The sequence below is a fragment of the Cynocephalus volans genome, chromosome 12, assembly GCF_027409185.1.
Source record: "Cynocephalus volans isolate mCynVol1 chromosome 12, mCynVol1.pri, whole genome shotgun sequence".
Lineage (NCBI taxonomy): Eukaryota > Metazoa > Chordata > Mammalia > Dermoptera > Cynocephalidae > Cynocephalus > Cynocephalus volans.
In genome coordinates, this window is record NC_084471.1 from 93,356,155 (window position 1) to 93,372,001 (window position 15,847).

The window sequence follows — 15,847 nt, forward strand, 5'->3', positions numbered from 1 at the left end:
GTTAAAACCAATTATTTTATTTTATTTTTTTTTCTGATAAAGCCAAATCTTGTTTAACAATTCTCTCTCTCTGACTTGTGGGTAGTATTTTTGGGGTCTATCCCATTCAACATTTCCTGGTATTAGCTTTAATAAATAGTGTTTAGATCTCTACTGCAACTGAAGTTTATTTCTGTACATGATATGAGCAAGAAAATCAATACAGTGAGCCTGTATTCTTTTTTTTTTTACCCTCTCCAGCTGGGCTTGAGCCTGTATTCTAATACCATCTAATAATCGATCTTTTCTCTACTAATGAGTGATGCTACTGCTAATACATACAAGGTTCTACATATTTATAATGTGCTGCTGAACTCTCTGTTCTGTTCCATTGGTCTATTTTTTCCATGTTTAATAGTAGTGTTTTGCATTATGTTTGCTTGTTTACCTACTTACTTAACATTTACATAGTAAGTTTTATCTGCCTTGTTCTATTCTAAGTGCTTCAAAAATATCAACATTTTTAATTTTCACAATAACCTAACAGGGGTAGAGACTATTATTATTTTCATTTTATAGTTGTAAGAACTGACACACAGAGTTGTTATGTAACTGGTCTAAGACTGCATATGCAATGCTACCATTTTATAGTTTGTGCCTTCTAGTTCTTTATTTTTTCAAAAAATGTCTTAACTACTTGTGGTCTTTATTATATCTTAAAAATATTATAATGACTTAAAAATTTTCTTTAGAAAATTCTGCTGGAAATTTGGTTGGAATGGAATTATGTTTCTGAGAAGAATTTTCATTGTGATAATGTTAAATAAGTCTATCCATGAACATGGTATACCAATTAAATGACTCCATTTATTTAGGTTTTTTCTTTCCTTTTTTTTTGTTGGCTGGCCAGTATGGGATCTGAACTCTTGACCTTGATGTTATAAACACCACTCTCTAACCCAGCTAGCCAGCTAGCCTTTATTCAGGTTTTTTCTTATGTCCTATATTTATTAAATTTTCATGATGAACATTTTTTGTTAGGTTAAATCAGTGATTGGCAAACTGCTCTGGCTGCAGTCTTTCTGTATGGCCCATGACCTAAGAGTGAATTTTATATTTTCAAGGGGTTATAAAAAAAAAACACCCCAAAACCAAAACACCAAATAATATGTGACAGAGTGAACATGCCTGCAATGCCTAAAATATTTAATACCAAGCCTCTTACAGAAAAAGTTTGTCAACATCTGGATTATATTTTAGATATCTATAGCTTTTTCTAGTGTATTTAGTATCTCATTTTTGTCGATTATTGATAGTGTAACTTAAGTGTCCATTACAGAAGTCATAGCACATGTGGCTATTTAAATTTAGATAATTAAAATAAATACAACTGAAAGTTCAGTTCCTCAGTCAAAATAGCCACATTTCATGTGACCAACAACTACATGTGGCCAGTGGCAACTATACTGAACAGTACAGATAGAGGACAGTTGATTTTCTATGGATGAACAAACCTTACTAACCTTTTATTTGTTATATTGATTTGTCTGTTGAGTCCACTGGTTTCCAGTACAGATGATCAGATTTACATAGGGCCACAGCATGAAGTGACTTTTATTATTTTCTTAAATATATATTATCTCCATTCCTCAGAGCAACACTTTAAGACAGGCATTATTAATTCCATTTTACAGATAAGGAAACTAACCCCTGGAACTCAATCTCAGATATGCCTGCTCATAAACTGGATTCTCTCTACCAAATGGTGCTGTATATTTCTCTATTCTTATAATATGTCAAGACAATAGGCTAAAGATAGTTTGACAATAAAGAGAGACATTTAATACATAATGGATTATAATGTTATAAAAAAGATAAAATATCCATTATTTAATGAATTAATATAATCCAATACCTCAATACCAAGAGACACAGATGGCCTGTCAAAGAATATAAAGCCACATTTATAGGACAGCAGACAGAGCTGAGATAGTTAGCTAGAAGCACAGAACACTCCAGTGTGCACCAGAATAAAGAACTTTTAAACAAGGGGGGATGAGTTTCTTTGTGAGTAAGATTCCTGTCACTGAAAGTATTCAAATCGAGGTCTCAGGGAGCCAATCATGTAAAAAGGTTGATAATGTTGAGGGTACACACGAATCTAAAAGATTGGGTTGTACAGTACCAGTCAAAACCAGTTAAAACGATGTAAAAAATATTACATTTTTGTACCTGAATTTCACCAAGTCGATCTAGCTGATCTTTCATCTGGTTCCTGGTAATAGTTACATCATATTCTAACTTATCATATTCTCTCCATGCTCGTTCCAGATCCTAAAATCAAAGAGTGTTAATTACTTTAATGGGGAAAAGGTACTTTTATGGTGCTATCACTACAATCATAAGCTACCTAGATTTTAGAAAACAGTGTAGTTTATATTGGGCAAAATGAAAATTTTTATAACCTACTTTCCTTTACTGTTTTCTTCTTTTTTAACTAAACTGAGTAAGAATTTACTAACCAACTTAAGTATTTATTATTGTGCTGCTGTTGTATTCAAATTTATTAAGGGACAAAATGCCCCTTAACAATTATTCAACATTCATGACATCAAAATATTTGAACTGATTCTACTGTCTAAAGAGTATTATTTCAAGAAAATAGTTTAATTTATTCATGAAAATAATTTCCTAAAACTCAAAAACAGGCAAAAGCATTTTCTTACGTGCCCTGATTAGAAGTTCTCCATGAATAAAAATACTGATAACTTTGTATTTTAATATATTGGATTTTCAATAACACCAGTAGCTTGACATGACTTTACTTAGATTAAACTTATAGAAATATAATAAAATAAACTAATTTAGGTAAGTACACAAACAATTAAGTGAATCCTGTTCATAGATTTCATATATAGACACTATCCACCTGCACTTTTCTCCTTTGGGAAAAAAATCACCTAATCATAAAATCATGGAGAAGTTTTTGATGCTTAGTTTTTAACAGCTTGCCATCTATTGAATATAAAGTGATTTTATAGGTTTTTAAAAATAGGTCATTATTTCATTCTGTTTCAGGGATGCTATTTCATGTGGTATGATGTGTAGTTCCTCTTCAAATATTCCAGAGAGTGATATTAGGGTAACAAGCTGATAAACAAAGGGCAGGAACTGTATCTGATCACTATTTCATCACCAGAATCTAGTGTGGTATTGGCAAATGTAATACAACCAACAAATATGTATTGACCACTGTTGTCAAAGGAATTAATAACTTGTCTAAGAACCTCACATGAGCAGAGATTTCTTGTCTTAAACTGCTTTGAATGAAGCTCCTCTGGGAAATGTCAGTTTAACAATAACAACAGTCCCGGGATAAGGAAAGAGGTTATTGAGTGTGGAAGAAATGTTACTTAAAATAACTGAAACAATTTTTTAAAAAACAGCAACACAACTTACCTCAAGCTCGTACAGGTTCTCTTTTAAAGAGCTGTTTTATTTTGAATATTCTGAAACTAGTTTAAAATCACTTAAAAGCTTAAGCAATAAAAAATTATTCAAGGCACACACTTTTAAAAATTAAAATGAGTGTTAAAATTTGGCCTTTTGGAATAATTGCTTTGTGAATTTAAGAGGCTCCCTAAGTAGGTTTTATAAATGAATTATATTACATTTTTTTTAAAAAAGCAAGAAGATAAAGCAGTGAAGGTTTTTATAATCTCTATATTATGTAACTTATAGAGTCTATCAAGCAGGTTTCACAATGAATTAAATTTTAAAAAAGGCAAAGTGATAAGGGATTAAAGATTTTTATCTATATTATATAAATATTAGTCTCTTTACTTGGCTTCAGCAAACTGTTTTTACCTGAATAAATAAGAAAATTGATCTCTTTAAAAACAAATTGCTTCCATCCACCTTCTATTTTTTGTACATCACAAAAACTGCAAATTTACATAGTGGGCCTTTGAAGCCTCCAGGGAGGGTAAAATGAGAATTACAGACCCAGTGGCAGCCCGGTGGCTAAATAAGACGGCATTGCCAGGGTAGCACCTCACCTCCTGTGCAGAAAAGCCAGAGCTCAGGGTAGGATCAACTGTACTGAAGAGGCATCTAGATATAAGAACATTTCAGGATGCTAGGAATCCTTGTATTTCTTAGAGAAACATATAAAAGATTGAGAAGTAGAGATTACTTTACCAACATTTTAGGAGAACTTCAATTTTCATAACCTGGAAAATCCTGCCATTTGGCCCAAGTTCCATTATCCTCTGGGCCTACCTGTTTCTGTCTTTACCTTGACTCCTCAGACATGATTATTGGGTGGGTGGAAACACAAGTCTAGAGGGCATGGCAAGAAAAGTGGCAGCTCTGGCATATTATCGGTTTCCTCCCAACACCTGGCTGAATATTTCATTAAGGAATTTAATAGATTATATGAGTATGATGTTAAAAATCTTTAAATATAACCTTACTTTTTTGTCAAGAAGATAATATACATTTACAGTAAGGCAATTAAGAAGGGGTAATAACTTTCAAATATTCAATTATCTTAAAATCATAGGTTCTAGTCAGGAAATAGTGCTGTCAATAAAAAAACAAAAAACAAAAAACAGTTAAGAGAATTCCATGCCATTCAGTTAACAGAATAAACAAACTCTTTCAATCTGCCACCATATGGTTGAACCCCATAAATGGAAGGAAACCAGACGAAGAATATATACTATATGATTACACTTATATGATGCTCAAAAACAGGCAAAGCTAATCTGTAGTTTAAAAGTCATGTAGTGCTGTTTTCAGGAGGAAAGCTCTGGCCTGCTAGTGTAATTCAATGTCTTCAAATGGATGTTCATAGACTCCTAGTCTGTGCTCTTTTCTGAGAGCATGTTATATTCCAAAAAAGGTTTAAAAAGTGGGGGGAGGGGGAATTGCTACATGGATGACAGAAGATTCTTCAAGGATTGTACTTAGTCTATGTTTAGAATGTGGAACAGGTAAATTTTAACATCGGTTACTTCTTTAGAGTATGTACTGAGACAGTTCTACTGTGGAGAAAAAATAATTAAGTCTATAACACTGAGATGCAATGAAATCCCAGACTACAAAAAAAATAAATAAATAAAATAAAAAGAAAAAAATCAATGAGAATGTTAATATGTAAGTATACAGCCATATTACAGATATATATTATAATCTTTATTAAGAAAGGATTAGGACTAACGATGTACTACCAAGTTATGTTTTTTGTTCTTTTTTTTTTTTTGACAGCTGGCTGGTAAGGGGATCCAAACATATACCAAGTTTTTAATATAGTGAGAACTTTCCTTTTCTTATCCAAAATCAATGGCAATTTAAAACAAAATTTACCCATAGGAATAGTTACACAATATGCTACACAAAAATCTCAAATTTTTATCCTTGTATTTTATTGTCACACTGCCTCTCTAATTAATAACCAAGTACACAATTACCATTTTTATGCTTAGAGCTAATAAAGATACTGGTTTACTTTTGGTTTGCCTCTCAGGGTTTGAGTTTTATTCTACAAAATGTCAATTCATTGTTCTGCTTTTCTATTTAAAAAATGAAACATACAGCTTTGGTAAAAAATTGACAGAGTTTTAGTTTCAAAATGGGGGAGGGAAAATAGGATAAATGTAGTATGATTATCTTAAGTTAAACTTTAAACATTTCTTCTCAATTTTTTTCTTTTGGGCAGCTGGCTGGTACAGGAATCTGAACCCTTGACCATGGTGTTACCACACTGTGCTCTAACCAAATGATCTAATCAGGCTAGCACAATTTTAGGTGATATTGTAAATTAATGTTCACTACTAAATCTTAGAAAATTAAGGCACTGTAATATTTAAATTAAACTTACCATTTTGTTTTGAGGATCAGGCACACACACACAAATGTTAGTTTTTTGGTCACTACACCTAACCATAACAATCCTGTCAACTGGATATTAGAAGTTCATTTTTGAGATCAATTAAAAGAAAGTTAATCTGATTTCATTTTTTTTCATTTTACCGTCGGGATGTAGGTATTTCTTGGCACAGATTTTAAGAACGTGTTTAGTTATTTGAACATTTTTCAAAAAAGAATATTTGTCTTTTATGATTTTATGCTTGCCTTGGCATATAACTGCTTTTCAAATAAAATCAGTTTACCGCACATGACATACCTTACCATACTATCTAATCATGACTATACTGGCTTTTTTAAACCTAAAAAGGTGTTAAACAGATCAAATCCAAACTGTTATAAAGTGAGGATCAACTAAATCAGCCACAATTATAAAGCTACCTATACTTTTAATTTCTAGTTTATAACAACAATTAGTCATTCTACTTTTGCAACTGATATGCTTAGTTTCTCTTCTAATGCTCTCTTTGAAACAAAACTACATTTTCATCTCAAAGAAAGTGCTTACTCTTTGTTGTACAAAATTCTAGATATAATAAAAATAGAAAACCTAGAATATAGGGAAATACAAGGAAAAAAGAACTATTATTGTGCCACACATCTGTTAGCATTTTCGTGAATCTTCTTTTAATCTTTCTCAAACACACACAACAGAAATTTCCAAACACATAAAAGTAGTGCCCACTAGCGCCCAAATTCAATAGTTATGGATACATAACCAATCTGGTTTCACTTATAGCACCCATCTTTTATCCCTGTGGGATTATTTTAAAGCAAACACCAAACATCCTATAATTTCATCTATAAATACTTTGGTATGTATTTCTAAAGAAAAGAAACCAAAATAAAAAAAAAGAGAAATTCTTTTTTTTTTACATTATTAATATGTATTCCTTTAACAAAAAAATTTTAAATTATGACAATTCCCCCACCTCCCTCTCAATTCCCTTGCTGCTTATTTGTTAAAAGACTAGGTTATTTGTTCTGTAGAATTTTTCCTATTCTAGACTTTGCTACTTGAATTCTTGTGGTATTCCATAGCATGTTCTTTTGCTCCCTTTTAAAGCTTATTGAGATTCAGATTTGATTTTTTGGGTAAGAATACCTTACAGGTGGTCCTGAGTATTTTCTACCTCAGCACATCAGGATCTAGCTAGCTATCTCTTTTTGGGAGGATGTTGTATTGTAATCATGAAATAACGAGGATATTTTAAACCACCTTAAACTCTTTCAAAGAGCATTCCATGACAATTCATGGACATTGACTGATCTATTACAAAAATTTACACTTTGTTGTAAGTATGATTGTCAGTAGCTCTTTATTACACTGAGAATGAAGATATGACAATATTTAATGTGTGAACTTTTCTCAGACTAGTCCATTTGTCCTGCTTCCCTGTCCCTTTAAATTTACAAGCCAAACCTTAATATATCCACTGTAGTCTAAAGCCTTGGTTTACTCATGACCTTCCTATCTAGAATCCAGTTTAGAACACAAATAAATTAAATGAAATTCCATATATACAACTTATTAACTGTGCAACCCTGGGCAATTTCTGTGTCTCAGTATTCCTTTTTTTTTGGCAGCTGGTTGGTACAGGGATTGAACCCTGGACCTTGGTGTTATCAGCACCATGCTCTAAGCAACTGAGCTAACTGGCCAGCTCCTCGGCTTTCCATTTTTAATACAGTAATAATAGTAACTATGTCAAGAGGTTATTTAGTGGATTAAATGCATATACAGCACTTATAATGGAACTTGGCACCCAATAATAGCTCAAGAAATATTAGTGATTATTAGTATTATTTCATATACTGGTATTATTTTGCAGTGAATAAATGCATAAGCCATCTGCCAGCATCATTCAGGATGACTGGGGGCTTTGTACTTGCTTTCTGATGTCTGAAAGTCCTTTAATAAGACACTAATTTTAGATTTCTGAGTAAGAGAATCTAGATTTGATTCCAAGTTCCAGAAAGTACAAGTTGGGGCCGGCCCGTGGCTCACTCGGGAGAGTGTGGTGCTAATAACACCAAGGCCACGGGTTCGGATCCTATATAGGGATGGCCGGTTGGCTCACTGGCTGAGCGTGGTGCTGACAGAAAGTACAAGTTATGTGACTACATAGTAGTGAAGCAGGATAAAAAGTACACCTTAGAATTTACAAGTCCTTGATTTAGAAAAAAGGAAAAAGAAAAAATAAAATAAAATAAAAAATTCCTTGACTTAGGTACTGACTGTTCTTATTAGTTATGTCGCCTTGGCAAATCAACCTCCATGAACCTCAGTTTCCTCATCTGTGTGCGGTGAAGGTACTAAAAATGAAAATAAATTGGAGGTGATAATTATATTTATTTTGCACAGAATTTTCTTAAATTTCAAACCAGGTAATATATGTGAAAAACATACAAATATAAATATATTTAGTTGCTACTATGGGAAGAGTCATAAGTTCTCCGAGCGTCTATTTTCTCATCTATGATATCAGCTTTATCTGGCTCCTTGAGTTTTTGGGAATAAAAGCATCACTTGTGAGCTGACAAAGCATAAGAATACTTTCTCTTACATTTAGAAATATGGCTTAAATGTCAATTCCCTGAGAGATGACTTAAGAAGATGTTTGTGGAGCTTGCAAACCACATCCCCTTTGCTCACCTGATTTCAAGGAACTGTATTACAGTTCTTTGTAAGCCAGTGTCCCATGGCAAGCCAGCTGCTAGCTAAGGCAGTGTGGAAGTGTTGGTGATTAAGAACGCTGGGGCAACCTCTATCAAAGGGTGATGCATACGCCAGCCTCCAGTGGGGAATTTTGAAGCATTCTGCCCGTTTCCTCCTATAGTGCCCAGTGGGATCAAACTTCTGTTGCCCACAGTGGTATCCAGCTCAGTAATGTAGTCTTTATTGGCTTTTCTTCTTCTCTGTCTCATTCTCTCTACTCCCTCACTTCTGATTTCTGGAATCATCTCCCAAATAAACTATCTAAACCCAGGTCCTCATTTTAGGCTCTGCCTTCCGAGGGGAACTGAAACTAAGATAGTGACACATCAAAAAATTTATTTGAAGGTAAAATTTATTATTATAAAAATCCTTCCCTTTAACCAGGCTTAGATAAAAAGAAACAGGGACAAGAAGAGAAAAACACAAAGGCACTATTTGCTTAAAGTATGTGTATGATGTATCAGGCTTAAGGAAAGGAGACGTACTATTAAGAATTTAAATGAAACGTACAAAGAACACTGCTTTCCATGCTTACCTTGTGCTAATCCTACTTTTATGTGCCTTTGTGGTCTACCAGGTGAGGAGATGTTCTCAGAATTGAAACTTTGACCTACGGAGGCTCTAATGTTACACCTCTTATGTCTGTAATTTAGATTTGAACCAATGCCATGAACTGACTCTGAAGCAATCAGAGGAACCTTTTGAGATTCTGCCAGCATAAAAGTCACTCAAACTTAATCTAATCACCATTCACTGAGTGCCAACCATATGTCCAGTATGATGTTATGCACATACTAACATTTGTAGCCTTAAGCTACAAATATAAATGTTTACATAAAGGCACAAATAACATAGTTTGTATTCTATGCAGTAAGACAAGTCTTAGAAGGACATATTCAGAGGTTTTTGTCATAACCATTGATTAATGCTGAAGGCAAGGAAAAAGAATCCAGGAAAGTGATTATATGGGACAACAATGAGAAAAAGGGATACTCAAACAAGATTAATTTCTATTAAGGAATTTTAAACAAACTTCCCCTCAGGGCTTGAGTTAACCTTGGAATGGAGCAAATTCTAAGCCTACTGATGAGATTTAAGTTACTAAACCCAATTGGTAAGGGAAGAAATTTTCCAAAATTGGGATTTCAAGAACAGACACCAGACCGTTTATAGTCCACCATTTGATCTGACTCAGGCTGTCAGAGGGACACTAAGCTTTTCATTAGTTTGGCACTGACAGCTTAATCCATTTTCCCTTTCTATTCTCATATTCTCTGTCCTCTAACAGGTATCCTCTAATAGAGCCAGTCAGTTAGTTCTATTTCCTGCTTTTCCAAACATGACTCCTACATTCTCATCTCTGTGCTGTGGCTCAAGGTGTTTTGTCCCACACAGACCACCCTTCACTTCTGCTTCCTTCTTATCCAAATCTTACCCATCACTGATTAGCTCAGTGACTACTTCCTTGTAGACAATATTTCAGGTGCATATATTTTCTTTATGACTATATCACAAAAGTATATGTAGATCTAAGTCTTCAGGACTATGGTATGAAGACCTGAATTTGAATTCGAGGCATATTATTTATCAGCTTTGTAACCTTGGGTAAGTCACTCAGCTCAATAATTCATCAAATTTTTAATGTACATCCTTATCCTTACAGTGCTGAATGCTGGAGCAACAAAGATGAGTGAGACATGATTTCTGACCTCAAGGAGCTCACAATGGAAAGTATATTAAATTTTTAAAGCATCTAAACATCACAGTAAAATTAAGAGACTCAAATGAGATAATGGAAATAACAGTATTTTAAAAGTGGGAATAGAGGTCCGGCCCCGTGGCACACTCGGGAGCGCAGTGGCGCTCCCGCCGCGGGTTCGGATCCTATATAGGAATGGCCGGTGTGCTCACTGGCTGAGCGCCGAACGGGCGACACCAAGCCAAGGGTTGCGATCCCCTTACCGGTAACAAAAAAAAGACAAAAAAAAAAAAAAAAAAAAAAAGTGGGAATAGAAATATGAGATATTTATGATTCACAAAAACTAGGTTTCAATTTATTTAAAACCATGATATGTTCCTTTAAAAATAACTAATGCTGGGAATGTTAACTTAAGGGTTTATTTTATTTACTTAAAAATTTTTTTTGGTGTCTGGCTGGTATGAATCCAGGGGTTTAGAATGAAAGCCATGTTGAGATTCTGGTACCTTGCCAGCTTGGAAAGACCCCTCCTAGTTAAGTAATTCTGTCTGTGGACCTTCTTAAAAGGTAGCTCTCTCTAAACAGTCCCAAGAAGGCACAGACAAGGGTGTGTTAATAGCTTTCTATAACAGGGTGGCTTTTGTTAGGATTCTCTTTCAAAGAGTAGCTTGGGCAGGTGCTCTTACCATGTTTAGATGACCACATCATAGGATCTAAAGCAGACTTTAAACTCATAAAACACTCAGTTTATAAACTCTAAGTAAGACTTTCAGATTGGTAATCCCAAGAGATTCATATAAAGTCACATGACCATGGGTTGAAAGGTTCTGCTAATTATGTTTCTTACTCAAATCTATCATCTAAACTTAGGTCACACTGTAGCTATGAAATGGGAATGCTGACAACGTCTTAAAAGCTTTCCACAAAAGTGCCTTTTATTGACATTGTTGGTTAAATGAGTGCAATTACCACCTTTGCTAAATTATTCTAAACCCCCTAAAATCCAAAAAATATTTATTTTCTTAATACAATAAATTTTAACATATTTAAGAATTTTTCATTTGCATAGTACATAAAATCATGGGTACTTCAACTCCCCTGTAAAACATTCATTTTACAAATTACAAAATGCCTACTAATTACAGAAATAAAACCCACCCTTTATTTTTATGTTGCTAAAGCATACTAATAACAAATTAGTACTTCTTGTTATAAACATAATAATAAAACAATCTTAAAGATAGCCCAAATGAACAGAAAAAAAGAAAAGAGAAAAAAAACTACATAATATTTCAGTAACTTTTACTAGGAAAAAAAATCTACTTACAGCAGTGGCTCGAGAGAGTTCTCGACAGGTACTGAGCAGTCCATTTTGTAAATCGTCCCTCTGTAATACCACGTTCTGAATGGCTGCTGGGTTATCTGAATTCATTTCTATCTCCTGGCTGGCTGATAGCAGAGCTTGCTCAAGTGTGTACTATTGTAATAAAAAGAATTACACTTAATGTTTGCATCATTGAATTAATTCTTTTTATTTTAGCTACCAGTGTCCTGATAATAATCATATAAAGTAACATCAATTGTAGATAACAAACATAATTGTCCTACTTTCTCCTTGTGGAGCTGCTGAAGTTTCTCTTCCAGAGCATGTACCACTTTATCTTGTTCACATAATCGGCTTAATTTGGCCTAGGTTATAAGAGCAGATGTTTTTTGTTAGCAATTTTAATTTTTTCCTGTGATTAGAGGTAGTCACTATATGACAAACAAAAACATTTAAAACAGCCATGGAATACCAAATTAGGTAAATCTTTATTTCAATCAGTACAATCAAAATTAAACTATAGTTTATAAGGATAGAGTGCTTAAGAGATCTGCATGCAAAGTAAAGTAAAAAAGCATTTTGACCATACTATTAAACCTACACAATTCAAAATATCCTCAGTAATTAAGCAGTCTATGATTGTAACTCTAGCATTTTAACGTATTTAAGATTCCTCCCCTATGATCTGCTAAACAGGTTAAGCAATATATATATAGCCTTTAATTAAAATATTAACTAGATTCTGTTTTCATATATTTTTAAAATTATGCTCTTAGGTTCTTAGAAAATATAAACAAAAGATTGCTTCTAACTGCAATAATACAAATAAAAATACTGTTCATGGAGAAAAGTCACTTTCAATAGTTTTAATGTTTTAAATTCTTAGTACTGCCCTAAATTTTTAATTATGAAAATATGAGAAGGTACGCTAATAAAATTTCAATAGTGCAATAAACCAATTCTAACGTCTTAAGAAAAGTGAGACTTTACCTTCTTTGCCATTTTTCTATTAGAATAACTACCTTATCTTTGTCAGACAACAAATGGAAAGTGTTGAAATGAGGAGGCACAACTCAACAGAATAAAATAAGGGAAAATGAGGGAAGAATGCAGGGCAAATCAGCAACCTGGATGTGATTTAAAAGAGACTAAATTTAATTCAAAAAGGAGCAGTGATAGAATTTCTAGAAGCTGAAACTTTTTCTGGAAGACAGTACTTTGTCTTCAGTCTTCCATAACTTTTTTAAAAATCAGAAATTGTTTTTTACTTTCTTTTAAGTGACACAATATGTTCAACTGCTAACTATGGAGAGATTGGGGGGAGGAAGTGATAATATAAGCGAAAAAGAAGAAAAAACCGCTAATTTATTTGATGCCATTTTGGAAGGCATGGAAGGAAGAAGTTTCTTTGTCATGCTTATTTTCAATTATTTTGGGAGAGAATATGACAATATATTCTACTTACAATATATTCCATACTAATACTTACATCAATATCTATTTCTTCAGGTCTGTATTTGTACAATGTGCCTCTACATTCATCTTGTGACAGCTATAAGGAAAAATGCCATATAGCAACTTGAAAAATCATATTTTAAAAATATATTTCTTTACGATATATTTAATACTTTAGATTTATATTAAACATATAATATAACAAAAATGGGATTTTAATGATTCTTCTACTTTTAGAAGTTTAATTCAAACACAGATCATTACAAAAATAGAAAAATAAACAGTGATACAATATACAAGATACATAAGAAGGATGTTAACTTAAGCTTGTCAAACATAATAAGCTGGTCAAACAAAATTAATACAGTGCCTTACACTTTCCATTTTAAAGACACACATTATTTCAATGAAAACTTGACAAATACAATCATATCAACTGTATTGAATCAAATATTCAAATTAAGCATAGTTCAACAGTCAAAATCGTCCTTGACAGTATACACATAATCACACACTGTATATGTGTACACTCAAATGTCAACACATCTTAGTACAACTTTATTAACAAAACCTGTAACACTGTATACGTATATATAATATATAAACAGACATACGCAATATAGACTTATCTTGTTCTTCTGTCTTAAGAACTAAAAGATAATGGAGGAAAAGGATGGGTTTAATTGAAAAGAGGAAAATCATTTGAAACCTCATAAAAGTGAAAGCCTATGTTACAAACTATGGATAGTTAAATTTTATAAGAAGTTTACATGTTTTGGTTGACACTATTTGCATTATATTGTAAAGAATTATTATTCAGTGTATTCAAGCATCCTTTCCTCAATTTCTTCCAAATACCTTTTGGTCAAACAAATCTTCATTTCCCACTGTGTTTAGCAAGATTTCAATAGCCATCCCAGGCAGTTATACTACAGATCACACCATAGCCTCTGCAGGCAATATTTCACTATCTTTCTGGCCTTTTGATTTTATATTGACTGCTAGATAGTAACAAAAACATAGAAGAAAAAATTTAACTGGGCCCCACTACATGTACGCTGAATGGTACACTTTTTCTCAAGGTGGGGATAGGAGTAATGTTTCCCAATTATACTCTTACTTGGAAAGTTAAAATTCACATATACATATACAAATGCATAAAAATGTATAAATGACAACTACATATGTACCCTCTGTAAAAAACTGCTTAACAGTAACATCGTTAAGGCATAATTTAAAGAGCAGATAACTTTGAATGGATCTAGATATGTGGGGAATTGGGAGAAGGTTAAAAATATAAGTATTCCAAACACACAATAAATCCTGGATTTACATGTTTCATTTCAAAACGTTATTTTCACACACCTCATGCAAATGAATCTGTGACCATTTAAAGGTATGTGCAGTGATTGTTAAACCACAAAACTTTCATAGAAATGAATACTACATGAAAAATGAATTTAATGACAAAAGTCAGAATACTTGTATGCTATTTTAAAGAAAGATCACTCAACATGTCCTGAGAAGTGTCAATTGCCATTCTTAATTAAAGCACCTAGATCCAAGAAAAATATTTATATTCCTACTGGGAAAAAAAAAGCTTAAAAATGATTAGAGCTATGATTAAAAAAAAAAAAAAAAAAGGCAAGACAATGCCAAAATGACATTTTCCATATTTATAAGAAATTAAAGATGAAAGACCTTAAGCTACCAAGATGTCCAAATATACTTTGCTTAATATTTAAAGTTAAGTGCAAAACAGCTTTACTAAACCATGGAATTTGAACATAACTACTAGGCAGTAATACATCTAGATTAAAATATGAATTATGAATATGAATTATAGAATATGAATCATATCTGAGTGTCAATAGAAAAAGGCCAGTATATTAAAATGGAAACTTAGTAATTTGTAGTGAATATTTAGAATATTAGCATTCTATTTTTATTTAAGAAATTTTATTGCGGATTGATTTTCACATCAGTTGGCATGTTACAAAAAAGAAAACATGTCTACTGTGTAGTTATAACTTTTGCATGATATATCATAACAGCCAATACCTGAAAGAAAACTAAAATTGTACAAAACAGGAAAAATGTATACTGCCAATACAGTAAATGTATTATACATGTAAATTAGATTTATTTTTGTTCTACCTCTATTTTTAGTACCACTAAAAATTTTCTTTAAACCTTTTATAAAGTTATTCAATAAAGACATTCATTAGACACCAACTAATCAAATTCTTAAACTAATCGACCTTCCCCTATACTACTACTTTCGTGTCAGAAGGAAAGCATAAGAAAACAAGATTATTCCTTTAAAAAAATCAACTTTTAAGCATGTCCTACTTTCTGTTCCTGATAATTAATGCTTGTCTCAAGGAAAGATGGGTATTATTTATCGAAAAAAACAAAGAACAAAACAAAAGCTAAAAATCTTCCATCTAGAATTGAAAAGCTTGCTATTTTGTCCTCAGTATGAAAATCCTACTAAGAAAAATGTAAATTTCATGAGTATTCTGGTTAACTCAAGTTTTGCATATTTAAGTTCATGGTAACACTTTTATCAAATTCATCTTTAGCAGAAAAAAAAAGTTCTGGTTTGAACACCCTTGTTTGAATGTTTGAAGTATCTTAGCAACATTAGAAAAGCAAATGAAAAAATGGACTAATAAACTTGAGTAGTACTCCAACTTCAATTTGAGAAGCGTGTTATATAGAGGTTAAAGACTGTATA

The 15,847-nt window shown here is 32.6% G+C and overlaps 1 protein-coding gene across 5 annotated transcripts in view; it reads right to left on the bottom strand.

Annotated features, from left to right (window-relative positions):
- PLEKHA5 (pleckstrin homology domain containing A5) overlaps positions 1-15,847 on the bottom strand; it is a 236,786-nt gene that overhangs the window by 24,739 nt on the left and 196,200 nt on the right. For all 5 annotated transcript variants that reach the window (XM_063075809.1, XM_063075807.1, XM_063075808.1 and 2 more), the window contains 4 exons: positions 13,142-13,204; positions 11,937-12,017; positions 11,656-11,805; positions 2,212-2,313 (listed from right to left, as the gene is read on the bottom strand). In XM_063075809.1, the coding sequence (XP_062931879.1) occupies positions 2,212-2,313; positions 11,656-11,805; positions 11,937-12,017; positions 13,142-13,204 (396 nt within the window). The remainder of the gene's footprint in view (positions 1-2,211; positions 2,314-11,655; positions 11,806-11,936; positions 12,018-13,141; positions 13,205-15,847) is intronic.